The 27100-nt window shown below is 42.3% G+C and overlaps 1 protein-coding gene across 9 annotated transcripts; it reads left to right on the top strand.

Moving 5' to 3' along the window:
* The first annotated feature begins 357 nt into the window (after window positions 1–357).
* Window positions 358–26227, top strand: DDX59 (DEAD-box helicase 59). Of its 9 annotated transcripts, none has more exons than XM_045394528.1 (8): window positions 358–510; window positions 3207–4024; window positions 5841–6008; window positions 11102–11191; window positions 19159–19344; window positions 21062–21214; window positions 21719–21847; window positions 25738–26227. In XM_045394528.1, exons 2-8 carry the CDS (start codon window positions 3218–3220, stop codon window positions 25999–26001), a joined length of 1797 nt encoding a protein of 598 aa, XP_045250463.1. In that variant the 5' UTR covers window positions 358–510; window positions 3207–3217; the 3' UTR covers window positions 26002–26227. The 9 variants fall into 9 exon arrangements, with proteins under 9 accessions (XP_045250463.1, XP_005540405.1, XP_045250455.1 ...); XM_005540348.2 differs by having other exon boundaries at window positions 19159–19410; XM_045394520.3 differs by having other exon boundaries at window positions 358–715; window positions 19159–19410.
* Window positions 26228–27100: the final 873 nt, after the last annotated feature.

Genomic DNA, 27100 nt, shown 5'->3' with positions numbered 1-27100 from the left:
CCTCCCTTTTACACTCACACTTCCCACTTTCTAAGGGTGCCAGGCCCCGCGCCGCCCTGCTGCTTCTTTGCTTACGTTCCGACTCTTAACCACCAATCCCAGCCTACTCCATTACGTAAATTATTCCAAGGATTCCCAAATGTGCCCCTCCGTCCAGAACCCGCCCAATCCCGACCGGTTCCGAGATTTACCGCCAGCCCAGAGCCGGGCGGGGGCGTGAAAACGCGAGGAGCCTTCCCGCCCCTCTCCTCATCCCTCCCTCCCAAGCCACTGCCGGCTCCCAGCCGAGCTCCGCCCCCATGGTGGCCCCGCCTCCCCACCGCCCGGAAAGCGGGCTGCTGCCCCCTCCCAAAACCCGGAGAAGTGGATTGTGCGCTCCGCTCCGCACCACCAGTCCCGGGCCGCCGTCCTGACCAGCGGGTCAGGGCTTGCCGGGCGGAAGCCTGGCCTGGAGCCTGGAAGGGGGAGCCGGCCCCGAGCGGGAGCGGACGCGGCCTCAGGCCTGCGCTGGTGAGCGTGCCCCGGAAGCCCGGGCCCCTGGCCGTCCTGCTGCCCTTTCTCCTGGAGCCCGGCCGCTAGGCCGCGGAGGGAGAACGGGTGCCTCTGCGCTGCCCCCCCCCCGCCCCGTCCTTACAGTTCCCCGTGTCCCAGGCCTCTACCCGGAACCGGAGCCCCGCCCGTCTCTCAGCAGCTCCATGACGTGAAGCGCCTCGGGGTGCGGTGCCGCCGGGCGTGGGTGGGAGGCAACGCCCGAGAGGAGGGCCCGCCAATGTGCGGGGATGCGGGGGGCGTTGGCGAGATTTGGAGGCTGCGCCGCTGCCCGCCCTCCCGGCATGAGCCCGTTCCCTTTCGCCATTGGAAGACTTTTGAGTTCCAAGCTTTTTCCTGCTCGCATAGAGCTGTGCCTGCGCTGCTCGCCACCCCACGTACAGTTGCATTTCTGTTGGAATTTTTCTGGAAGTTGGAATCTGGCAGTTTAAACAAAGAATTTTTGTAAGAAAAACATTTGTTAGGATATTTGATAGTCCCCAGATTAGGTTAAAAGTCTTCTTCCCAATCACTGTAATTTTGCAGATATGTTTTTGGTGTAAATGGGTATAGATCGGGGTTGATGAAAAGAATCAAACTCAGAAAAATATTTGAAGAGATTTATTTTGAGCTAAATACAAGCGACCATGGCCAGTGACAGTCCTCAGGAGGTCCTGAGAACATGTGCCCAAGGCAGTTGGGGTACAGCTTGGTTTTATGTATTTTAGGAAGGCATGAGACATCAATCAAATACATTTAAGAAATACATTGGTTTGGTTTAGAAAGGCAACTCAAAGCCGGGGCTTCCAGGCTATAGGTAAATGTAAACATTATCTGGTTGATGGTTGAGGTTATTAAAAGGAATGTTCAGGCTGAAGATAAAGGATTGTGGATACCAAGTTTTATTGTGCAGAGGAAGCTCTTAGATAGCAGACTTTAGAGAGAGCAGGTTGTAAATTGTTTTATATTGGACTTAAAAGGTTTCCTGGCTCTTAGTTGATTATCTCCTGGATCTGGGAAGGAAGGAAGGAAGGAAAACAAAGCGGGGAAGGGAATTCTCTATAAAATGGGGATTTTTCCTACAGGAGACTTTGCAGGGCAATTTTAAGGGATGGCAAGGAAATATATTTTGGGGTAAAACATTTTTATTTTCTTCCTTGTTATGCCAGAGTCAGATTGGAAAGTCAGTCACTGTGTATTGGCTTAAATAAAACCCATCTGATAAGAATTTATGGTTTATAGGACATGACTCTCCAGACCCCTTAGAAAGGAATTCGGGTAAGATAAAAAATTAGAGCTTAGTCCTCATATGGTTGAGAGCTTGTGCTCTGGATCCAGAGTGCCAGGGCTGTAACACTTAAGAATTGTGCAAGCACGACTGGCGCGGTGGCTCACGCCTGTAGCACTTTGGGAGGCCGAGGCGGGCAGATCACAAGGTCAGGAGATTGAGACCATCCTGGCTAACACGGTGAAACCCCGTCTCTACTAAAAATACAAAAAATTAGCGGGGCGTGGTGGCGGGCGCCTATAGTCCCAGCTACTCCGGAGGCTGAGGCAGGAGAATGGCGTAAACCCGGGAGGCGGAGCTTGCAGTGATCCGAGGTCGAGCCACTGCACTCCAGCCTGGGCGACAGAGCGAGACTCCGTCTCAAAAAAAAAAAAAAAAAAAAATTGTGCGAGCCTGGACAAACCACTTAAGTGGCTCAGTTTCTTCTAAGTGTATATAATGTGTTTTATACACACACGATTTTTCATTATGCTATGTTATGTATATTACTATATTTTTCCATTATGCTATATGTATATTAATCTATGTAATCTACATAGTATAGCATAATGAAAAAATATCTGTGCATATATATTAGGTAATGCTAACCGCTTTACATGGTGGTTGTGAAGATTAGGTGAAGCATTGTGCTTGGCATATAATAACACTGAGTGTTATGAAAATAGCATTTTCTCTGTGATTTGTGGTTTTGATTTTAAAGATTTTAATTGCGAAGTATTTCTCCTGTTTTCTTTTTTGATGCTATAATAGAAGGATTTACCCCAGAATTTCTATAATATCTGATACTTAAAAGTGCAAATAATCAGTAAATGGAAATAGACCATGTGTACAAGGCTATGTTGAGCAGTGTGCAGTGTTTCAACACTGCTGTGTGTGAGGAAGAGGACTCCATCTCTTCATCAGTGGAAGCTGGCGAACGGAAGAAAAGCTTGATATAAAGAGTGTCATGATGTCCACTGTTCCTTTCAGGCATAGCCGCAGGACGCTAGGCTGATTCTGTGATAATCACATGGTATTTTATTTATTTATTTATTTTTGAGATGGAGTCTAACTGTGTCGCCCAGGTTGGAGTGCAATGGTGAGGTCTTGGCTGACCGCAACCTCTGCCTCCTGGGTTCAAGAGATTCTTCTGCCTCAGCCTCCCGAGTAGCTGGGAATACAGGCACATGCCACCATGCCTGGCTAATTTTTGTATTATTAGTAGAGACGGGGTTTCACCATATTGGCCAGGCTGGTCTCAAACTCCTGACCTCGTGATCCGCCTGCCTTGGCCTCCCAAAGTGCTGGGATTACAGGGGTGAGCCACCACGCCTGGCTGTTAATCATATGGTACTTTATATGTAACTTTATTAATGGTACAATAAATCTCATTATATAATTTCTTTAACAGAATATTGAAGAATGTTTGTTCCAAGATCTTTAAAAATCAAGAGGCACGCTAATGGTGATGGCAAAAGTTGTGTGGCTAAGATAATTAAATCAGACCCAGAAGACCTTCAGTTGGACAAAAGCAGAGATGCTCCCGTTGATGCTCTAGTTACAGAAGCAGCCACAACACCAGACAGGCACAGCAGCGAATCATGCCCTTTCCCCAGCCCAGGTGGCCAGTTGGCAGAGGTTCATTCAGTAAGTCCCGAGCAGGGTGTGAAGGACAGCCATCCTTCTGAAGAGCCTGTTAAGTCATTTTCCAAAACACAGCGCTGGGCAGAACCGGGGGAACCCGTCTGTGTTGTCTGTGGTCGTTACGGAGAGTATATCTGTGATAGGACAGATGAAGATGTGTGTAGTTTGGAGTGTAAAGCGAAACATCTTCTGCAAGTTAAGGAAAAGGAAGAGAAATCAAAACTCAGCAATCCACAGAAGGCTGATTCTGAGCCAGAGTCTCCACTGAATGCTTCCTATGTCTACAAAGAGCACCCCTTTATTTTGAACCTTCAGGAAGACCAGATTGAAAATCTTAAACAGCAGCTGGGAATTTTAGTTCAAGGGCAAGAAGTCACTAGGCCCATTATTGACTTTGAACATTGTAGTTTCCCCGAGGTCTTAAATCACAACTTGAAGAAATCAGGCTATGAGGTGCCAACCCCCATTCAAATGCAGATGATTCCTGTGGGACTTCTGGGAAGAGACATTCTGGCCAGTGCAGACACTGGCTCAGGAAAAACAGCTGCTTTTCTTCTTCCTGTTATCATGCGAGCTTTATTCGAGGTAAGTATTAATAATAGAGTTCACATGTATTATTCTTGGAAACAAGTGAGGTATTTACCAAGTTTCATTCTTAACTGTATTAAAATTGCAAACTAAAACTAAATATTTGGAATTTTAGTCACTAGTGCCTGTAGAGATTTTGCTTCTGATAGTAGTTTGTATGAAAACATAATTTCAGGGAATTTTTCTTGTATTATATTGAACCAGAGATCTCTTTATTGAGGATCTAAAAACTTGCTTCCTTACAAAACATTTTATTTTTAACAGTTTTTCTGTTAACAGAATAAGCTTTGGATTTGAGGGGGAAAAGATCCAGCTGACCAGACGAGCTGCAGTTTGTACGTCAGTTTAGTCTCCTTGGATTTTGTGTTTTGAAGAAACTGATTTATACTGAAGTTGGAACACATAGAGTTTCAAAATATGCTTTTTTTTCTTTTTTTTTTGGAGACCGAGTTTCACTCTTGTTGCCCAGGCTGGAGTGCAATGGCACAGTCTCTGCTCATTGCAACCTCCGCCTCCCAGGTTCAAGTGATTCTTCTGCCTCAGCCTCCTGAGTAGCTGGGATTATAGGCATGTGCCACCATGCCCGGCTAATTTTGTATTTTTAGTACAGATGGTGTTTCTCCTTGTTGGTCAGGCTGGTCTCGAACTCCTGACCTTAGGTGATCCAACCGCCTCAGCCTCATAAAGTGCTGGGATTGCGGGCATGAGCCACCGCAACCAGCCTCAAAATATACTCTTAAATATGATCTATGGTTCATCTTAAAATAATCATTACCATACCTTACTTGTTAGTTTATAGTGTGTAGAGCACTTTCACATATGATTAGTTTAACAAACATTTTGAGTAATTACTGTTTCCCAAGTACTGATGAACTTGTGAAGTATGAAGTATGGCAGGAAGGGAAGTAAGTAAAAAATGTGGGCAAGGCGGGGCACAGTGGCTCACGCTTGTAATCCCAGCACTTTGGGAGGGCGAGGTGGGTGGATCACCTGAGATCTGGAGTTCAAGACCAGCCTGGTCAACATGGAGAAACCCCATCTCTGCTAAAGATACAAAATTAGCCGGGCATGATGGCGCATGCCTGTAATCCCAGCTACTCGGGAGGCTGAGGCAGGAGAATTGATTGAACCCTGGAGGCGGAGATTGCAGTGATCCGAGATTGTGCCATTGCACTCCAGCCTGGGCAACAAGAGTGAATTTCCGTTTCAAAAAAAAAAAAAAATGTAGGCAAAGAGAGGAAAGATAAAGGAGAAAAAAATTGGAAAACTAAAGAGTAGTAGAAGATAGTGTGAGGAAAAAAAGTGCTAGATTGTTTAAAATATAGGTCACACATGCTGGAAGACCAAAATAGAGCCATAAAGCCCGAAATAGGATGTGGGTATATATGTAAGTTATATGGACAAAGAAAGAAGTGAATCCACAAGAGAGCTAAGAGGGAAAGACCAAGGGTAGCATGCCAGCTTTGACCAGCTCTACATGGTGACTATTGGGTTCTCTCTTCAGAGGAGGATGACTGTAGATTACAGAGTCCAAGGAACTAGGAGCAAACCTTCAGTTTTCTCACCTTGGTTACTGTGGACACCTCTCCCCAGCCCCAATTTTGATCTTTCATTCTGTGTTATGTAAGAAATGGATTTAATTTATGATGGTTTTGGAGGAAAAAAGTCTGCAGCAAGCAGAAGGCAGGAGGACTCATATCCAGTTGGGAACACTTTAAAAGGGCTATGTTCCTGGAATCCTTGTGAAGATTTAGTTCATATCAGCAGGAATTAATTGCTGGTGTTTTTAAACTTGTTTTTCACATCTTTGCAGAGCAAAACTCCATCTGCACTCATTCTTACACCAACCAGAGAGTTAGCCATTCAGATAGAGAGACAAGCTAAAGAATTGATGAGTGGCCTGCCACGCATGAAAACCGTGCTTCTTGTAGGGGGCTTACCCTTACCCCCACAGCTTTATCGTCTGCAACAACATGTTAAGGTAAGCACTGATTTGATACAATGTCTTTGAAAAGTTTTGTAAGCAATACAGGAACTAGAGTTTTTTTCCCCCTTGAAGAACTTTTAAAAGTATGATTTTAGAGAGCCTTTAAATTCTTACCAAGTAAGCCTTAGGGTTGTTTTTGTTTTTTAAGCTTGTTTTATATAGGAAGGGAAAGAAACACAATTTATTGAGTGCCCGTTATATGCCAAAGGCTGTTGAATGTTCTCACATGTATTATCTCATTTAAGCATCACATTTACTTCTGAAGGTGGGTTGGCATAATCCCTAGCCCATGTTTTATAGTTGAGAAGTTGAATCTCAGAAAGCTGGAGTTTGTCTAAGGATCTATAGCTAATAAATAGTAGTTGCTGAAATTGGTATCTTAATTTACCTGTCTTTCCTCCTTCCTTAGCCATGCTGTTACGTGTAGTCTGTATTTTCTGATATGTAAAAGTATGTAAAAGCAATGTGGTCTGGTAGCTGCATGGCCATAGATAAGTTACTTCACTTCTGTGGGCTTCAGTTTTCTTAAGTTTGAATGGGTGGCTGAAGATACCTGCCTTTAAAATGAAAATGTTTAATGGAAGGTTTGGCACAGATGCTGACCAATCAAAGTAGACTGCAGCTTTGGTGCAGGAGCTGGGTCCTTGAGGCCCCTTGGCGTTCTGGGCATTAACTGTTATAGTTAACTGGGGTGGTAGGGAGGCCCTGGCGGTCCAGGGGAGGAGCTAGGTTGGTAGGGAGGCCCTGGTAACCCAGGGGAGGAGCTGGGTTGGCAGGGAGTTGGGGAAGGGCGCTCCGGGGGCTGGGGCAGCAGTACGAGCTGGGATGAAGCTCCTGCAGTATTTGACAACTTCTATGGGTGAATATCAGCCTTTCATGTTGGAATCTTCTGAAGGACAAATCAGATGTATCTGACAGTTTTAAAGCCTTTAAAATGTTGTTTTAAGAAATTACAGGTTGATAATTAATGGGATATTGGATCAGTGCTTTTTTAAGGTGGACCTCCAGTATATAAAACAGATAAAGGTGATATCAGTACCAAATTATAAATTCTGCAATGTGTATTTATAAAGTAAACAATACAAGTATTTTTGATGGGCATCAAATTTGAAGTTGGGTTAATGGTGTTTAACTACAGTCTCATATCAACCTCTGCATTAAATTTATTTTCATTGCAAAGAATGGATAACATTATAATTCAAATGGATAAGTAGCTGCGAACTTCTAACAGCTTTTTTTTCTTTTTTTTTTTTTTTTTTTGAGACGGAGTCTCACGCTGTTGCCCAGGCTGGAGTGCAGTGGCGCGATCTCGGCTCACTGCAAGCTCCGCCTCCCAGGTTCCCGCCATTCTCCTGCCTCAGCCTCCTGAGTAGCTGGGACTACAGGCGCCCGCCACCGCGCCCGGCTAATTTTTTGTATTTTTAGTAGAGACGGGGTTTCGCTGTGGTCTCGATCTCCTGACCTTGTGATCCGCCTGCCTCGGCCTCCCAAAGTGCTGGGATTACAGGCTTGAGCCACCGCGCCCGGCCAACAGCTTTTAAACTAAGCTTGCATTCCAATTCTTAAAAAAAGTATGTTAACATATTGGTATTAGTCTCCAGTTACCCAGGCTGGAGTGCAGTGGTGCAACCTCTGCTCACTGCAACCTCCGTCTCCCGGGTTCAAGCGATTCTTCTGCCTCAGCCTCCAGAGTAGCTGGGACTACAGGCGCCCACCACCATGCCCAGCTAATTTTTGGTATTTTTAATAGAGACGGGGTTTCACCATGTTGGCCAGGCTGGTCTCGAATTCCTAAACTCAGGTGATCCACCTGCCTCGGCCTCCCAAAGCACGTATTTTTTTAAAAAACAATCTCAAACTTAAAGAAAGGTGGTAAGTAGAGTAAATGGAACTTTTTTTTCCTCCTAAGCCTTTTGGAAGTAACTTGCTGACTTGATGCCCTCTCACCCCCATATACTTTACAGTATGATTGTTACAAACAAGGACATTATCTTACATAACCGTAATACAATTACGGAATCAGGAAATTAACATTGTGTATTAGTCCATGCTTGCACTGCTATAAAGAAATACCTGAGACTGGGTAATTTATAAAGAAAAGCGCTTTAATTGACTCATGGTTTTGCAGGCTGTACAGGAAGCATAGTGGCTTCTGCCTCTGAGGAGGCCTCAGGAAGCTTCCAATCATGGTAGAAGGCAGAGGGGGAGCGAGGAGCTTCACATGACCAACGCAGGAGGAAGAAAGAGAGTGGGGAGGTGCTACACACTTTTAAACAACTAGATCTCACAGTAACTATCATGACAGCACCGGGGGAAGGGTATTAAACCATGAGAAATAGCCGCCATGATCCAATCACCTCCCTTCAGATCCCATCTCCAACACTGGGGATTACAGTTGGACATGCAGTTTGGGTGGGAACACAGCTCCAAACAGTGTCACGTTGATACATTAGATCACATCAGGAATGAATATTGGTATCGTCTACTCCTCCGTCCCCATTCACATTTTTATAATTGTTCCATCACTTTTTATAGCACAAGAATCCAGTTCAGAATCACATGTTGCATTTAGTTGTCTTGTCTTTGTCATCTCCTTAATTTGAAATGGTTCCCCCATCTTTCCTTTTTTTTCTCATAATCTTGGCCCTTTTAAGGTTTACAGGCTACTTACTTTGAAGAACATCCCTCAACTGATTAGATTCCAGTTACATGTCTGACAGGGATATCACAGAAGAGATGCTTTGTTTTTTTCATTGCATCCTTTTAGGTTGCACACAGTATCAGTATGTCCTTTTCCTGGTGATAGGATCTGTAAAGTAGTTGTAAAGTTTATTTTTTTCCTCTTTGAATTTAGTAAATATTTTGGGGAGAGTACTTTGAGATGTACTTTGAAATGTAAATTTCTCATTCTTCACCACACTTTGAATTTATGTATATATTTATTTCTATCTGTATGGACTCACGGCTTCCTGTTATTCAGAAGTTTATAATCTGTTATTATTTGTTTTGATACTCCAGTTGATCTCTATCTGGCCAGTGGAAGCACCTTCAAGTTGGTTTCTATGTCCTTTGTTCAGCTCTCCATCATTCTTTGAGTCTTCCTTACTTTCTATGTAAAGAAGATGTTCCATGCTTACATTTTTCTTTCCCTGCCCCAGCCCTGGAATCATGCCTTCTCCAAGGAGCCCTGGTTTCTTTTACTAGAGGATAGCATTTAAAAAGAAAGATCTGGGCTATGTGTGTTGATTGCTATTGGACTATCAATGCTTCTAGGACCTCCCAGTGGATAGAGCTAGGGAATACAGCTCTCAGCGTCTGCCGGAGATTGGTTCCAGGATCTCTGGCATATGTACCAAAATCTTTGCATACTTGGATCCTGCAGTCGGCCCTGCTGAACCTGAGTATTGTTGATCTCTATTTGGTTGAAATTGATATGTTTCAGTGGACTCACACAGTTCAAATCCATGTTGTTCAAGGGTCAGCTGGATATCTAACTGTGTGTTTTTCTGTATCTGTATTTATTTGAAACCATGAGTTCATGTTGATACTTCCAATTCCAATTCAATACAACAGGATTCATTCATATTTGTAACTGACAGAAACCTGCCACTCATTTTCCTTTCGTATTTATTTATTTGTTTGACCAGTTCTCCTCTATGGAGCCCACCTCCCACTGTCAGCACCGCCCCTCCCACAGCGATACCTTCCTCACCTCACAGACTCCACCCTGTACTGTCCTCAGCCCCTCAGGCTGCAGCACCCCATGCAGGGCTGCCCACCTGTCACTCCCACCCCTGAGCTCCCTCCCAGGTGCCCTCTGAGGAAAAATAACCAAAGCCTGTCTGTTGAGCAAAGCTGCCCTCCAAGAGCAAGGGCAAAATGAAAAAAATGAAAAAACTTTTCAAATAAACAAAACTGAGAAAGTTACTACCAATATACCATGTAAGAGAACTTTAAAACTGAGGTAGTCTACAGACAAAGAAGATTGTGCCAGAAAGGAGAGTGTAGGATGGAAGAAACAATGGCAGCCAAGGAAAATAGTAAGCATGTGGGTAAATCTCAGGAAACATTGAATGAAACAGTAATCATAATGAACCACCTGTGGGTTTCAAAATAAGGTAGAAGTTAAATACTGGCCAATGGTAGCATAGAAGCAAAGGGGAGATGTGATTGGTATTAAAGCATTTTTCCTTATTGTTTAAAAAAAGGTAAAAATAAGCTGAATGCAGTGGCTCACACTTGTAATCAACAGCATTTGGGAGGTCAAGGCGGGAGGATTATTTGAGCCCAGGAGTTTGAGACCAGTCTGGGCAACATAGAGACCTTGTCTCTACAAAAAAATCAAAAAATTAGCCAGATGTGGTGGCATGCCTGTAGTCCTAGTTACTTGGGAGGCTGAGGTAGGAAGACCCCTGGAGCCGGGGAAGTTGAGGCTGCAGTGAGCCATGATTGTGCCACTGTACTCCCTGCTGGATGATAGAGTGAGATTGTATCAAAAAAAAAAAAAGCGCCCCCATTGTTAGCCACTAACATATTATAAAATTGTTAAGAGCCTTAAGCAACCTTAGAAGTCACTTTGCCCAACCTCTTAATTTAAAAATGAAATAAAAAGCCCAAAGATGTTATGGAATTTTCACTTGTTTACAGAACCATATCAATCAAACTGCCTACAAGGCCCTTCCTGGTGCCTGCCTCAGCCTGCCCCATTCTCCCCGTCCCTCACCATTTGGAAACTTCACTGGCCTCCCAGCCTTAGGAATGTCGTAGATACTTTTCTGTCTCCTTAATCACTCCTCACCTTGCTCACGCCCACTAATCCTTTAGGTTTGACCTGTGTATTGGGTAGGACTGGATAGGTCCCTCCAATTATGGCGTAGTATATTTATCTCATGAGTACTTTCTTGTTTTATCTGTTTCTTCCTTTGTGTTACAAGTTTCATGAGAACAGAGACTATGTCTGACTTATTCATCACTGAATTCTGAGTGCTTAACACAGTGTCTGGTACATATTAGTCAATCAATATGGAATGAATGAATGAAAATGGCTATTACCAATTTTTTAAATTTCCTTATTCTCTTTCATTCAGGTTATCATAGCAACCCCTGGGCGACTTCTGGATATAATAAAGCAGAGCTCTGTAGAACTCTGTGGTATAAAGATTGTTGTAGTAGATGAAGTAAGTAGTGGTGTTTGAAAAACGGTTACATGATTTTACACAATTTAGGGAAAGTATAGTTATATAATTTCATTGTATATTCAGGACATTCTCTCTCTCTAAAAAAAAAAAAAAAAAAAAAAAACCCTCAGGGACTTTTAAAGCATTGCAGCAGTGGTTCTTAAGCTGTTTCCTGTGTAGCGCTGAAGCTATCATAATGTGTACTACACTAAAATTAAACAGAGCTGTCTTTTCCTAATTGACAGAAAACACAAATTCACTATGTACTCTATTCTCAATAGTAAGTTTTTTTTTTTTTTTTTTTAAGCATTTGATGCTTACTATCATTTGTTTGCAAAAATAGTCAGTGTCAGGTAATGAGACAGGATTTTGCTCTGTTGCTCAGGTCACCCAAGCTGGAGTGCAGTGATGGAAACACAGCTCACTGCAGCCTCAACCTCCCACACTCAAGTGATCCACCCACCTCAGCCTCCTGAGTAGCTGGGACTACAGGCACACATATCACCATGCCTGGCTAATTTGGTTTTTGTAGAGATGGGGTCTCACTATATTACCCAGGCTGATTAGTCTTGAACTCCTGGGCTCAAGGGATCCTCCTGCCTTGGCCTCCCAAAGTATTGGGATTATAGGCATGAGCCGCCGTGCCCAGCAGGTGGCCTTTAAATTTTTTTTTTTTTTTTCTGTGTGGACATAGGCATCTGTGGTCCTGATTTTCTATGTTACATATACTATAGGGGCATTTTTATAATTTTGGCATGCTTAATAAGATGAAGTAAAAGTGTTGTTGCTTGGTGATATTCTGCCAAGGGAACATAGGACCGTGTGCCAGCCCACCCTGGGCATGTGCCTTTCCTGCCTGCAGGGCACATGCATCTTCCCAGATGTCTTACCAGCAGTGACAGAGCAGAGACCTGGCATTACCCAGCAGTGATCACAAATGCGGGGTGCTGGGTGCTGACCAGTGATGGTGTCTTAGCCTGCCTTCCGTGGGCCCCAGTAAGTAGCAGTAGGATAGAACACGTAGCCAGTACCCACAAGATCAAGATTTGAACATTTACTCCACCTCCCATGAGATCTTAGGCAAGCTGGTTAATCTTCTAGACCTATGGCAAGGATGAAGAATGATGGTGAAAATGTCTTTTTTGTTGTTGTTGTTGTTGTTGTTGAGAGTGTGTTTAGCTCCTGTTGCCTAGGCTGGAGTGCAATGGCACGATCTCGGCTCACTGCAACCTCTACCTCCTGGGTTCAAGCAATTCTCCTGCCTCAGCCTCCTGAGTAGCTGGGATTACAGGCACCTGCCACCATGCCCAGATAACTTTCTTTTTGTGTTTTTAGTAGAGACGGGGTTTCACCATGTTGTCCAGGCTGGTCTTGAACTCCTGACCTAAGGTGATCCACCCTTCTCGGCCTCCCAAAGTGCTGGGCTTACAGGCGTGAGCCACCGCATCTGCCCAAAAATGTCTTATAGACTGAAGAGTCCTGCTACTGCTAAGTCAGCAGTGTTCTGGCGCGGCCATTTGGTAGAACTGACTTATTGCATCTGATTATCATTAGACATACTGTCACCCTGAACATCACTGGGCTTCCCTTTGTTGATAAGCCCCATGTTCTTAAATTCTCCCCATCTTACGAGCTGGAGAAGTAATTTTTTTTTTTTTTTTTAAGACAGTTTCCCTCTGTCACACAGGCTGGAGTGCAATGGCATAATCTTGGCTCACTGCCACCTCCACCATTTGGGCTCAAGTGATTCTTGTATCTCAGCCTCCCGAGTAGCTGGGATTACAGGCGTGTGCCACCATACCTGGCTAATTTTTATATTTTTAGTTGAGACAGAGTTTCACCATGTTGGCCAGGCTGGTCTCAAACTCCTGGCCTCAAGTGATCTGCTCACCTTAGCCTCCCAAAGTGGTGGGATTACAGGCATGAGCCACCGCACCTGGCCTGAGAAGTAATTCTTATATGGATTTTAAGGTTAGGTTCCATTCATCCTCACTTCTCTCTTTGTTTTTCAAATTTGTTTAGAGATGGGGTCTTGCTGTATTGCCCAGGCTGGTCTTGAATTCCTGGGCTCAAGTGATGCTCGTGCCTTGGCCTCCCAAAGTGTTGGGATTACAGGTGTGAGCCCCTACACCCGGCCTCATCCTCACTTCTCTTTACAGCATTTTAATTTTCTTCCACTAACGAGGCTTCATGAGACACTTTAGTGCTGTGCTCACCATTATGGTACAAGGGAAGTATTCTTTCAGCAAACATTTATCAAGTGCCTATATGTGCAGCCTGTGTCCCAGCTCCTTGGCATTTAAGGAATATGGTTTCTGGGTGATCTAGAGGGTAAATGAGCTGGTAAACAACAGAATCAGTTATATACAGAAACTGCAGTCAGTACAGAAGTATTATTTAGGTACAAGTTGACCAATTCTGGATAAGTTTGGATGGCATCACAGAGAAGTTTTGAATAGCATTCAAGCCTACAAGGTGCTGAAATCGTGTTGGAGAGAAAAGATACATATACTGAAGTAAAGGTAAGAACATTATCATGTGTATGGAGATACAAAAGTACTAACATGATGTAGGCCAGGGGTTGGCAAACACTTTCTGTAAAGGACCAGATGGTAAATATCTTAGGCTTTGGGGGCTGTATAGTCTCTGTGGCAACTACTCGATACAAATGTAGGTGGTATGAAAATGAATGGGTGTGACGGGGTTCCCATAAAACATTATTTGCAAAAACAGGTAAAGGTCTAAATTTGTCCCCAGAACTGTAGTTTGCCAATGGCTGATAGAAGATACTAGTGAAAAAATTGGACTGTATGGCTGGGCACATTGGCTCACACCTGTAATCCCAGCACTTTGGGAGACTGAGGCAGGCATATCACCTGAGGTTGGGAGTGCGAGACCAGCCTAATCAACATGGAGACACCCCATCTCTGCTAAAAATACAAAATTAGCTGGGCGTGGTGGCACATGCCTGTAATCCCAGCTATTCGGGAGGCTGAGGCAAGAGAATTGCTTGAACCCAGGAGGCGGAGGTTGAGGTGAGCCAAGATTGTGCCATTGCACTCTAGCCTGGGCAACAAGAGTGAAACTCCATCTCAAAAAAAAAAAGGGACTGTATATGATATGCTAATTGTTCAGGAGAAATAAGGTCAGAAGGAGAAATGAGAGAGTAAATGTATTAGCACTGCAAAAAATGGCTTCTCGGAGGTAATGGGATTTGACCTGGGCTTCAAAAGATGGAAAAAGATTTAGAAAACAAGAGGATGTATCAACTGTTCCAAGTGAAGGGGCCAACGTAAGCAGAGTCAGAAAGTCCAAGTGCATGTGTGCAGGGGGCAGAGAAGAGACCACCAGCTTGAAGAATTCTTCCTGAGAAATAATAGGAGGTAAAATTGGGTTGTTAGGGTGGGGCCAAATTACAGAGGGCCTGGACAGGAAGGCAGAGGAATTTGGATTTGATGTGGGAGACAGTGAGGCTTTCTAAATTATTGAGTAGTGGTTTAAGAGGTTACCCTGCTGCTTGGTACAGGAGAAATGAAAGAATCTAAGACAGAGCAGCCAGCAATCCAGACAGGGGTGAGGGGTTACAGGGTGGAGGCAGTAGGAGTCACAGGCCAAATCCGAGAGTCACTCGTGCGTCTTCTAATGCCTGAGGATGAGAGAGGAAGAAGGCAATAGAGGTGACTCCATCAGTTATAGTTGTGCCTTTTATTTTAAAAAGGGCATATGAGCAAATCTGGGTCTTGGTAGTAATGTTTGAGTTTGGCTTTAGACATGGTGAATTTCCTGCAAATGATGAACTAAGGGGTAATACTCTGAAGATCTAAAATAGGCATTGGGGAGTCCCTCTGAGCCTTTTCTGGCTCAGGAGGCTGCTGATAAAATTTTAAAAAATAAAATAGGCATCAGAATCCATGAAACGCATGGTTTCTCTAAGGGAGACAAGTTAGAAATGAGCAGAAACGGGCTGGGGCTAAGGGCCTGCCTTGTGGAGTTTGAAGATGAGTCAGTAAAAAGCTGCTTGAGACGCCAGAGAGGAACTGAGAATGAATAATATCCTTGAAGAAGAGAGAACCACTGTTTCAAGAGGAGGGTGAAGATGCAAGAATAGTCAGAGGTGAAAACTCAGATAATTCCTTTGAAATGATCTGCTTTGCGACCCTCTGTGTCTTCTGTCATACCTGTCCTTTGGCCTGGAATTCTCTCCCATCCTTTCTACCTGCTCTTCCTTCTTTATCTGTTAGTAACTCTGAACTCCTTCACTCCCCCTGTCAGATTTTAGGACTTTGTTTCTCTCTGTTGAACTGTGCATAGATTTTTAAAATTTTTTCTTAGCACAGTGTTTGCCCAAGTTTCCTTAATTATAAGAGTCACCTGGTTTGCTCAGTGAACATCAGACAAGACCAGACCTCTCACTTGGTATTCTGATTCAGTAGGTGTGAGTCATAGCCAGGAATTTCTAAAAACTCATTCCAGGTGATCCTTTTTTTTTTTTTCCCCCTCAGGTGATTCTTTTTTTTTCCCCCCCACCCAGGCTGGAGTGCAGTGGCGTGATCTCGGTCACTGGAAGCTCCGCCTCCCGGGTTCACGCCATTCTCCTGCCTCAGCCTCCTGAGTAGCTGGGACTACAGGTGCCTGCCGCCACGCCCGGCTAATTTTTTGTATTTTTAGTAGAGATAGGGTTTCACTGTGTTAGCCAGGATGGTCTCCATCTCCTGACTTCGTGATGCACCCGCCTCGGCCTCCCAAAGTGCTGGGAGCCACCCAGCACTTTGGGAGTGAGCCACCGTGGCCCACCCTTCAGGTGATTCTTATCTTCAGAGAGGTTTGGGCCACATTGACTAGTAAGTTGCCTGACATATAGGTAGGTGCTTATTTAGTGCTTAGAATTAGTGAGTGTTCATTTATTTACAAAATACATTGTTAGGGCTTTTCATGTGCTGAGACTTGTTGGTTTTGAGAATACAGTGGAAAATGAGACACATGAGCTGTCTCGTGGAGCTGTAATAAATGTACTTACACAAAGCGATATGGCAGTGGCAACTGGGGTGGGGGGGTTACCTTAGATTGGGAGTCAAGGAGAGCTCTCTGAGAAGATGACATTTATGCTAAGATCTGAATGAGAAGGAGCTAGTCATGCAGAGATCCATCTGGAGGGAAGACTTTCAACAGGGGAGCAAGCGTGAGGTATTTGGGAACAGAAGGAAGGCTGGTGTGGCAGAGTCACGGGCAGTGAGGGGAGAGTGCTAGGAGATGAAGTCGGAGAAGTGGACAAAGATGAGAACTTGTAAGACTTTTTAGTCATGGTTAGAAGTTGGATTTTATTCTAAGTGTGATGGGAAACCATTGGAGGGTTTAAGCAGAGGAGGATGAAGATCTGATTTATATTTTAGAAGAATCTGTCTGGTTCCTTGAGGAGAATTGGTTATGGGATGGGGGTGACAGGATTGCGAGCAGTCTTGCAAGTATGAGCTGGGAGAAGCGACCAGCTCTGGGGTGTGCTAGTGGGTTGACAGGATGATTAATGGAGTCAGTGTCAGGTGGTGAAGAGAAGAGATGAAATAAGAGTTTCTGATGGCTCTGTTTCCTGGGATGTGTTCTGGGATAGGAGTGGGTTTGGCAGGAAGGAAATAGAAACTTCTGTTTTGAATGTGTTGAATTTGAGGGGCCTGTTGGAACCAAGTGGAGATGTTAAGTCGGCAGATAGTTTCTACCACTTGAGTTCGGGGAAGCAGTTGTGGCCTGAGATATGATTTTGGGAGTCTTTGATGCATGCATGGTATTCAGAGCCGTGGAATTTGTTGATCTCATCTGAGGAGAGAGCACAGATGGGGAAGGAAGAAGCCTGTGACCCAGCCCATGGGGCTCCCCAGTGTATAGGGATAGAGAGAAAAGAGGCTCAGAGTAGCTAGTGAGGGAGGAGAAAAATCAGGAGAGGAGATGCTGGGGTGCAGGGGCCCACGCCTGTAATCCCAGCACTTTGGGAGGTCAAGGCGAGAGGATTGCTTGAGACCAGTAGTTCAAGACCAGCCTGGGCAACATGCGGAAACCCAGTCTCTGCAAAAAAAAAAAAAAACAAAAAAAAACACCAAAAATTAGCCAGGCATGGTGGCACATGCCTGTGGTCCCACCTGTGGTCCCAGCTACTTAGGAGGCTGAGGCAGGAGGATCGCTTGAGCCTAGGAGGCAGAAGTTGCAGTGAGCCATGATTATACCACTGCACTCCAGCCTGGCGACACAGCAAGACCCTGTCTCAAAAAAAAAAAAAATGCTTTTTATGGCCCACTCTGCATTTTGAATAACATCTGTTGAATAATCTGTGCACCTTAAAGACATGTTAGAAAATGGGGGTGGAGCCTGGGCAACATAGCAAAACCCCACCTCCACTAAAAACACAAAATTAGATGGATGTGGTGGCATGTGCCTGTAATCCCAGCTATTTGGAAAGCTGAGGTGGGAGGCTGGCTTGAGCCCGGGAGGTTGCACAGTAAGCCAAGATGGCACCACTGCACTCCAACCTGGGTGACAATTTTTTTTCCCACTGAATAATAGTAAAATGAATATTCAAATTTTAATATGGATGACAGCACATTAGTGGGCACTTAAAAATACAATGCCAAACTGGGTGCCCTGCTTGTGCCTGTAGTCCCAGTTACTTAGGAGGCTGAAGCTGGAGGATCTCTTGAGCCCAGGAGTTTAAAGTTCCAACAAGCTGGAATCATGCTACTGCACTCCAGCCTGTGCGACAGAGCAAGACCCTGTCTCAAAACAAACACCCACAATGCCTTAATAGTTTAAAAGAATTATCCTGAATCAGGGCTCAGAAGGGGAAAAAAAGAATTAAATACCTCATTGTTCCCAAATTATAGACAACTGGATTGTATTTGCAACTCAAGATAGCCTTAATCTTTTTTTGTTTTTTTTTTTTAATGGCAGCACTAACTTTAAAAAAAATTTTTTTTTATTTGCTTGGTAATTCATGGTTGTAACAAACCAACAGTACAGAAAAATAGAAGTGAAAGCCCCTGTCTTTGTCCATTCCTGGTGCTATAACAAAATACCTTAGACTGGGTAATTTATAAACAGCAGGAACTTTATCTCGCAGTTCTTGAAGCTGGGAAGTCCAGGATCAAAGCGCTAACCTTGATTCAGTGTCTGGCGAGGGCCTGCTCTCTGCTTCAAAGATGGCACTGGCACATTCTTGCTGCATCCTCACACACAGCTCCATCCAGCCTCTTTTAGAAGGGCACTAATTTCATTCATAAGGGTGGAGCCTTCATGACTTAATCACCCCTTAAAGGCTTCCCCTCTTACTACCATTTGTGGGTTAGATTTCAATATATGAATTTAGGGGGGGTCACCACAGTTCAGACCATAGCAGCCCCTAACATTAATTTTTATTTAAAATAATATTTTATTATAAGCATAATCTGTGTGCATGGTTAAAAAAACAACTTTGCAAAAAACTAAAAGTGGAATTGCCTCCCTTAAAGCCCTCCAGCCTTCTCCCTGGTGTTAGCAATTAAGTTTCTTGAGTGTATACACATATAATATTTTTGTAGCATAAATAGGTATCGTGTTACACATAGTATTTTGTACTTTGCTTTTTTTTTATCTAGCAGTCATTCATTATTTAATAAAGGGCTTGCTGATCATTTTTCTTGACAGCATAGTGTCATATGGATCTATCATAATTTAGCAAATCCCCTACTGATGAATATTTAGAATGTGTATAGCTTTTTACTACTACTAATAATGCCAGTAATAACAGTCTTTGTATATCATTGTAAACATTTAGTTGCACAGTTTATAATTTTGTATAAACATTTTCCCAGTTCTCTTGACATTGTGGTATAGTATTGTATTTAAGAATTCTTAATTTTTATGTTGTTAGTTATATCAGTCTTTTTGGGGGGTGGTTCTGGGTTTTAATGTCAAACAAGACTAACTTTAATACAATTTTATTTTAGGCTGATACCATGTTAAAGATGGGCTTTCAACAACAAGTGCTTGACATTTTGGAAAACATTCCTAATGATTATCAGACCATTTTGGTTTCAGCCACAATTCCAACTAGCATAGAGCAACTAGCAAGCCAGCTTCTGCATAATCCTGTGAGAATTATCACTGGAGAAAAGAACCTGCCTTGTGCCAATGTACGTCAGATTATTTTGTGGGTAGAAGACCCAGCCAAGAAGAAAAAATTATTTGAAATTTTAAATGTGAGTAGTAAAGCAGTTAACCATGTTTTATGGATTGTGTTTGCATTTTTCATAGCTCTTAAGAGAATGATTTTTAGATTCAACTTTCGGGGAATTTGACAAGGGTATTTACTAATAAATTGCTTTACCTACCTTAGAATTCTGTGAGAATCAAATAAATAGCTATTTGGGAAAACATATTGGATAGATACAGGGTTGGGTTTTCTTTGCCTTATTATAGAAATATATTTTAATATCAAGATTATTCCCAAGGAATATGTTCTCCTTTTAAAATATTTTAGAAAGGCTGGTCGCGGTGGCTCATGCCAGTAATCCCAGCACTTTGGGAGGCCTAGGCAGGTGGATCACGAGGTCAGGAGATCGAGACCATCCTGGCTAACATGGTGAAACCCCATCTCTACTAAAAATGCAAAAAAAAATTAGCCGGGCATGGTGTCGGTCGCTTGTAGTCCCAGCTACTCGGGAGGCTGAGGCAGGAGAATGGCGTGAACCCACAAGTGGAGGTTACAGTGAGCTGAGATCACGCCACTGCACTCCAGCCTGGGGGACAGAGCAAGACTCTGTCTCAAAAAAAAAAAATAAATAAAAATAAAAAATTTTAGAAGACTTACATATAAGGTAGGGGCAACGTATTTCTTGGCTAGTCTGTCCTTGAGAATTTTTTTTAACTGTTACTAATGTAAACACAAATTTGTTGAGTGGGTGATATGTGCAAGCATAGTTACTTATAAACAGTATTAACTTGGGCCAGGCGCGGTGGCTCACGTCTGTAATCCCAGCACTTTGGGAGGCCAAGGTGGGCAGATCACCAGGTCAGGAGATAGAGACCATCCTGGCTAACAGAGTGAAATCCCGTCTCTACTAAAAATATGAAAAGCCAGGTGTGGTGGTGGGCGCCTATAGTCCCAGCAACTCGGTAGGCTGAGGCAGGAGAATGGCGTGAACCCGGGAGGCAGAGCTTGCAGTGAGCTGAGATCACGCCACTGCACTCCAGCCTGGGTAACAGAGCGAGACTCCCTCTCAAAAAAAAAAAAAAAAAAAGTATTAAGTTAAATATGGTTGGTATTGACTTATTAGTAGCATGTAGAACTATATTAATTGCACTTAAAATGTTTGAATTACTCTTGCAGTATTAAGTGATGGAAAATTAAGAGGAGCAATAGACTGGCTTCTGTTTGTACATATTTTAAATAAAACACTTATTTTAACAATATGCCTTTTTTTCTTTTTGTGTTTTGTTTTGTTTTTTTGAGATGGAGTCTCGCTCTGTTGGCCAGGCTGGAGTGCTATAGCATGGTCTCAGCTCACTGCAACCTCTACCTTCCAGGTTCAAGCGATTCTCCTGCCTCAGCCTCCCGAGTAGCTGGGGTTACAGGCACCTGCCACCACGCCTAGCTGATTTTTTGTATTTTTAGTAGAGATGGAGTTTCACTATGTTGGCCAGGCTGGTCTCGAACTCCTGACCTTGTGATTTGCCCACCTCAGCCTCCCAAAGTGCTGAGATTACAGGTGTGAGCCACCACGCCCAGCCTCCTTCCTAACAATATTTATAAACCTACTGATAACTAGCTTGTGATAATCTTTCAGAAAAACTTCCCATTGTAAATTATGTTATATGGATAATTTTTGATACATGTTTTTAATTTTTCAGGATAAGAAACTCTTTAAACCTCCAGTGTTAGTATTTGTGGACTGCAAACTAGGAGCAGATCTTTTGAGTGAAGCTGTTCAGAAAATCACAGGGCTGAAAAGCATATCTATACATTCAGAGAAGTCGCAAATAGAAAGGAAAAACATATTGAAGGTTTGATACCCAACATTCTATATTCTGTTTTCTATAAATCTGTTCTGCCTCATTTTCAAGAGACACCATATTACAGCTAGTTTTTATAGCAGACCGTCTTTTAATGACTACAAGACCATCAAACAAGTGGTTACCATGAAGTTAATGTTCTCTTGCTCAGGCTTTTGATTTGGGGAGCAATAGCCTATTCTCTAGGGAATATATACTAAATAAATTACTAATTCAGAACTTACCATTTCTGAATCAGGTCAGTTTGGAGTAGAGCAGGGCAGTAATTCACTTTTGGAAAAGGTTTGCCTTAATAAATTAATAAAATAAATTCCATGGGGATTGGGGAGAATTTTAGCTGCATACATTTTTCAGGTATACTATGACCTTTACTTATTGAAAAGATATTGTGACAAAAATATTGAAGTAAGCATTGAAAAAAGAAAAGCTATCAGAATTACACAAAACCACACAAAATAAATTCTGAATAATAAATTTTATTGCTTTTTTGGAAAGGGATTACTCGAAGGAGACTATGAAGTTGTAGTGAGCACAGGAGTCTTGGGACGAGGCCTAGACTTGATCAGTGTCAGGCTGGTTGTCAATTTTGATATGCCTTCAAGTATGGATGAGTATGTCCATCAGGTAAGGAGCTTTATATGTTACCACTATTTTGTTAATGAGTTTTATTGGGAAAGGCATTGTCAATGTGATACCAAGTTTAAAAAAGCAGTATCGGCCAGGACAGTGGCTCACACCAGTAACCCCAGTACTTTCGGAGGCCAGGGCAGGCGGATCACTTGAAATGGATGGATCACATGAAGTCAGGAATTCACAGACCAGCCTGGCCATCATGATAAAACCCCATCTCTACTAAAAATACCAAAAAAAAAATTAGCCGGGCGTGGTGGTAGGCGCCTGTAATCCCAACTACTCAGGAGGCTGAGACAGGAGAATCGCTTGAACTGGGAGGCGGAGGTTGCAGTGAGCCGAGATCACGCCACTGCACTCTAGCCTAGGTGACAGAGACTTCATTCCCCCATCCCCCCCGCAAAAAAAGCAGTGTATAAAACTATATATATTTTTGCTTTTAAGATTTTTTTTTTTTTGAGACAGAGTCTCATTCTGTTACCTAAGCTGGAGTGCAGTGGTGTGATCTCAGCTCACTACAACCTCCACCTCCCAGGTTCAAGGGATCCTTGTGCCTCAGCCTCCCGAGTAACTGGGATTACAGGTGCCCACCACCACACCTGGCTAATCTTTTTGTATTTTTAGTAGAGACAGGGTTTCGTCATGTTGGCTAGACTGGTCTGAAACTCCTGACCTCAAATGATCCTCTCGCCTTGGTCTCCCAAAGTGCTGGAATTACAGGCATGAGCCACCACGCCTGGCCTGTGTTTAAGATATATATGTATATAAACTAATTTTTTTAAGTTAAATATGTGTAAAAACTAAATTTTGTTTTTAAAAGTACATCTAAAGTGCCTTAAAAAAAAACAACAAAAAACTAGAAGTAAGTAACCAAAAATGTTAGTTAAAAAATTTTTAAGTAATAAATTTTTGGTTTATTTTTGTTTCTTTTTCTTATTTTCTTCAGTGAGCATATAATCAGTGATCTTTTATAAAAATAAAAAAGTTCTGTTTAAAAAGATTTTTTTAAGTTGATTTATCTGGCCAAAATAAAATTGATCCTTTAGTTTTTTAAGGAATCTTGTCTTCATCTCCTCTTCATATCCTTATTTGTTCTAGTCTTTCACTTTTGAAAGTTTTCTTTCTTTTCTTTGCTGCCAAAGGTAACAATAGCTTCTCTCTCTAGCAGAAATAGAGCCTTCTGTCAGTGCCACATAATCTCACTGACTGCTACCTGTCCTCCCTGTCGGGCTTCACCAAGTAAAGCCTGTCTGTAGTGTTCTTAACATCACCTCTGAATGCCACATTTACTAGAATCACCCACTGAAACGCTGTTAGTGCCTTCAGTGCCTTGTCACTTTTATTTTTAATTAAACTTAATGATACAGCACTACTTCTCTGTTTATTTTAGTACCACCATGTTTACCTGCACATCAGAGAATTAAGTATTCCACAGGGGTTGATTGTTTTACTTGGCATAATGTTTTTAAGGTTCATCCACATCATAGTATGTATCGGTACTTCATTTTTTTAAATTGCAAAAAAAATATTTTATTGTGTAGATATACCACCTTTGTTTATTCATTAGTTACTAGACATTTAGGTTGTTTCTACATTTTGCCTGCTATGAATAAGGCTACTATGATCATTCATGCACCAGTTTTTGTGTGGACATGTTTTCATTTCTGTTGGGCATATGCCTACAAATAGAATTGCTGGGTCATATAGTAACTCTGTGTTTAGCATTTTGAGGAACTGCCAGACTGTTTTCTAGCATGGCTTCACCCTTTTACATTCTCACCTGCAGCGTATGAAGGTTCCAATTTCCCCACATCCTCATCAACATTTATCTTTTTTATTATAGCTATGCTACTGGGTATGAAGTTAAACCTCCTTGTATTTTGACTTGCATTTCTTTAATGACTAATGATTCATGTACTTATTGATCGTTTTTGTATCTTCTTTGGAGAAATGTCTATTCAAATTTTTTGTCCATTTTTAAATTGGGTTTCTCTTGTTGAGTTGTAAAAGTTCTTTGTATACTCTAGGAGACTTACCAAAAACATGATTTGCAAGTTTTGGTTTTTTTTTTAAGAGATGGGGTCTCCTGTTGCTCAGGCTGGAGTACAGTGTCGCAGTCATAGCTCACTGTAACCTTGAGTGCATGGACTCAGGTGATTCTTCCATCTCAGCCTCCTGAGTAGCTGGGACCACAAGTACATGCCACCACACCTGGCTAAATTTTCTATTTTTTGCAGAGATGGGGGTATTGCTATGTTGCCCTGGCTGGTCTTGAACCCTGACCTCAAGTGATCTTCCGGCCTCAGCCTCTCAAAATGCTGGCATTACAGGCATGAGCCACCATGCCCAGCCTGAAGCTAGTTTGTATCATCTTTTCTTTGTCTTTTTGAATTTTTTTATTTCTACTTGTTTTTCTGTGGACTTTTATAGAGAAATAGCTACTTTTTATATTTTTATTTTTATTGGAACAATTCAGTAATTTAATTAAGTCAGGTATAAATAAAAACTGTTACTGTAAAACATTATTTGCTTGCCTCTCTTCTCCCCTGTCTCGTTCCCTAGAGGCCTCCCCTCTTAACTTTTTTACAAGTTTCTTTTACAGTGTTAAAAATGCCCTCTGTATTAGCAGAAGCCATCTACTCATTTAAATATTTCTGAATATAGACTTTAAGTTTTACATTTCAGTTAAGGAGCAGAAATTGACCATGATTGTGTATTTTCCCCCTTTTTTGAAAAGTTTCTTAGTATATTTTCACTATCTATTTGGAGACAAGTAGATTTTGTGCCTTATTGATACTCCACAAATTTGTGTCCATTTAATTCTCTCAAAATGAGAAATTACTAGCTGGGCCTGTAATCCCAGCACTTTGTGAGGCTGAGGCGGGTAGATTTCGAGGTCAGGAGTTTAAGACCAGCCTGGCCAAGATGGTGAAACCCCATCTCTACTAAAAATACAAAAAATTAACCAGGTGTGGTGGCGGGTGCCTGTAATCCCAGCTACTCGGGAGGTTGAGGCAGAGAATTGCTGGAACCCAGGAGGCAGAGGTTACAGTGAGCCGACATTGCACCATTGCACTCCAGCCTGGGCGACAGAGTGAGACTCCACCTCAAAAAAAAAAGAGAGAAATAACTTTATGCAAAAATTATTTAGTATAAATCTCACATTTCAAGGCCTCTTAAGTAGCCTTGGCAGTAAATAGTCCTCTTGCTCTTAATGCAGGAGCTTTCAAAATTTTTTGACCTTAACCCACCCACAATAAGAAAAATCTTTCTGTCGTTACCCCCAAACACCACCCATAGAGATATAACTAAAACACAGGTTTCACAAATGATACTTACTTTTATTTTATGTGATCACTCTCATTTTCTGTTTGGTCTGTTTCATTAAAAACATGCTGGTGGCGGCCTACTAAATTGATTTCACAGGTATATTGAGATGCATAATTCAAAAAATGCTGTCTAGATGAAGGCTAATCTTAGTAAAGCTACTTTTTTTTTTTTTTTTTTGAAATGGAGTCTTGTTCTGTCACCCAGGCTGGAGTGCAGTGGCACAATCTCAGCTCATTGCAAGCTCCACCTCCTGGGTTCAAGCGATTCTTTTGCCTCAGCCTCCCAAGTAGCTAGGATTTACAGGTGTGTGCCACCACGCCTGGCTAATTTTTGTGTTTTTAGTAGACATGATTTTGCCATGTTGGCCAGGCTGGTCTTAAACTCCTGACCTCAGGTGATCCACCCGCCTCGGCCTCCCAAAGTGCTGGGATTACAGGCATGAGCCACTGCACCCGGCCAGTAATGCTACTTTAAGTAATAGTATTCATTTTCTTTCAAAAGACACTAAGATTTTACATGGACATCTTGAAAATGTTCTTTGCATTTCATTTCAGGTTGGAAGAGTAGGAAGATTAGGTCAAAATGGAACAGCAATTACTTTCATCAATAATAATTCAAAAAGACTCTTCTGGGATATCGCAAAACGAGTAAAGCCCACAGGATCCATTCTTCCCCCCCAGTTATTAAATTCCCCATACCTTCATGACCAGAAGAGAAAGGAACAACAGAAAGATAAACAGACACAGAATGATCTGGTTACAGGAGCTAATCTTATGGATATTATCAGAAAACATGATAAAAGTAATTCCCAAAAATGATTTTCTCTGCGACTTGAATAATTTTTTTTGTATATAGTCAGCAAAAATTGTTACTTCATGGTTTGCATAAATGGAAATGTACATGAATTAAAAATATATTTAAGATATTTTTTAATTTAATAAAATTTATATAAGTATATTGTATTTATTTCCCTTCTTAATTCTTATAAATTAAAAACACCAGAAAATGAATTATTAAATAAAATACAGTTTTTTCTCTTCTGAATGAAGTTTTTTTTTTTTTAATTTTTAAATAAATAGTCCTCAGAGCTACTGTCAGAACCAGAAACCTCCACAAAGACTCTGACTCAGATCAGTGATTGTTTTGCTTGGTACCCCCACAGTTCCACAAGCACATTGGCACTTGAATTACTATTGAATAAATGAGAATTAGGAAAAATGTAAATGATAGAAACTGAAAGAAATTTTCAGAACCACTTTTGAAAGAAATATGAAATGTCTACTTTCATTCTCAGTTGTTTTACCTTCTGCTTGGTTAATGCTTTTTTAAAAATATTTAAGATGGGCTACTTATCAAAATAATGTTGTTGTGTTATTGAATGAATGTTGCCCTGCTAATTCAATTAATAGGTTTTTTGTTTGTTTGTTTTTGTTTTGAGATGGAGTCTCACTCTGTCGCCCAGGCTGGACTGCAGTGGTGCGATCTCGGCTCACTGCAAGTTCTGCCTCCCGGGTTCACACCATTCTCCTGCCTCAGCCTCCCAAGTAGCTGGGACTACAGGTGCCCGCCACCACGCCCGGCTAACTTTTTGTATTTTTAGTAGAGACGGGGTTTCACCGTGTTAGCCAGGATGGTCTCGATCTCCTGACCTCGTGATCCACCCGCCTCGGCCTCCCAAAGTGCTGAGATTACAGGCGTGAGCCACCGCGCCCAGCCTCAATTAATGGTTTTAAATGAAGGAAAGATATAAGTGCATCCTTCCAGTGCTTGACTTTGATACATCTATACTTTGATTATTTAAAAACCTTTAGCATCGAATTAGTTGGGAAATTTAGAGAGTATGTTACACAAATGTAGACACTTAACCAAGCCTTGTAGACTCAGCATCCTCTCCACGTGTGGGTGAGATTTTGCTAA

Source organism: Macaca fascicularis, chromosome 1 (genome assembly GCF_037993035.2).
Source record: "Macaca fascicularis isolate 582-1 chromosome 1, T2T-MFA8v1.1".
NCBI classification, from domain to species: domain Eukaryota; kingdom Metazoa; phylum Chordata; class Mammalia; order Primates; family Cercopithecidae; genus Macaca; species Macaca fascicularis.
Note: the sequence above shows the minus strand (reverse complement) of the source record. Positions and strands in the feature narration are given on the sequence as shown.

What these genes read in the sequence shown, in the direction of transcription:
- DDX59 (XM_005540348.2), top strand. Translation starts at nt 3,218, where the DNA reads ATGTTTGTTCCAAGATCTTTAAAAATCAAGAGGCACGCTAATGGTGAT. An exon ending in TCATGCGAGCTTTATTCGAG is followed by an intron (nt 4,025 to 5,840) that starts GTAAGTATTAAT and finishes ACATCTTTGCAG; the next exon opens with AGCAAAACTCCATCTGCACT. An exon ending in AAAGGAAAAACATATTGAAG is followed by an intron (nt 21,215 to 21,718) that starts GTTTGATACCCA and finishes TTTTTTGGAAAG; the next exon opens with GGATTACTCGAAGGAGACTA.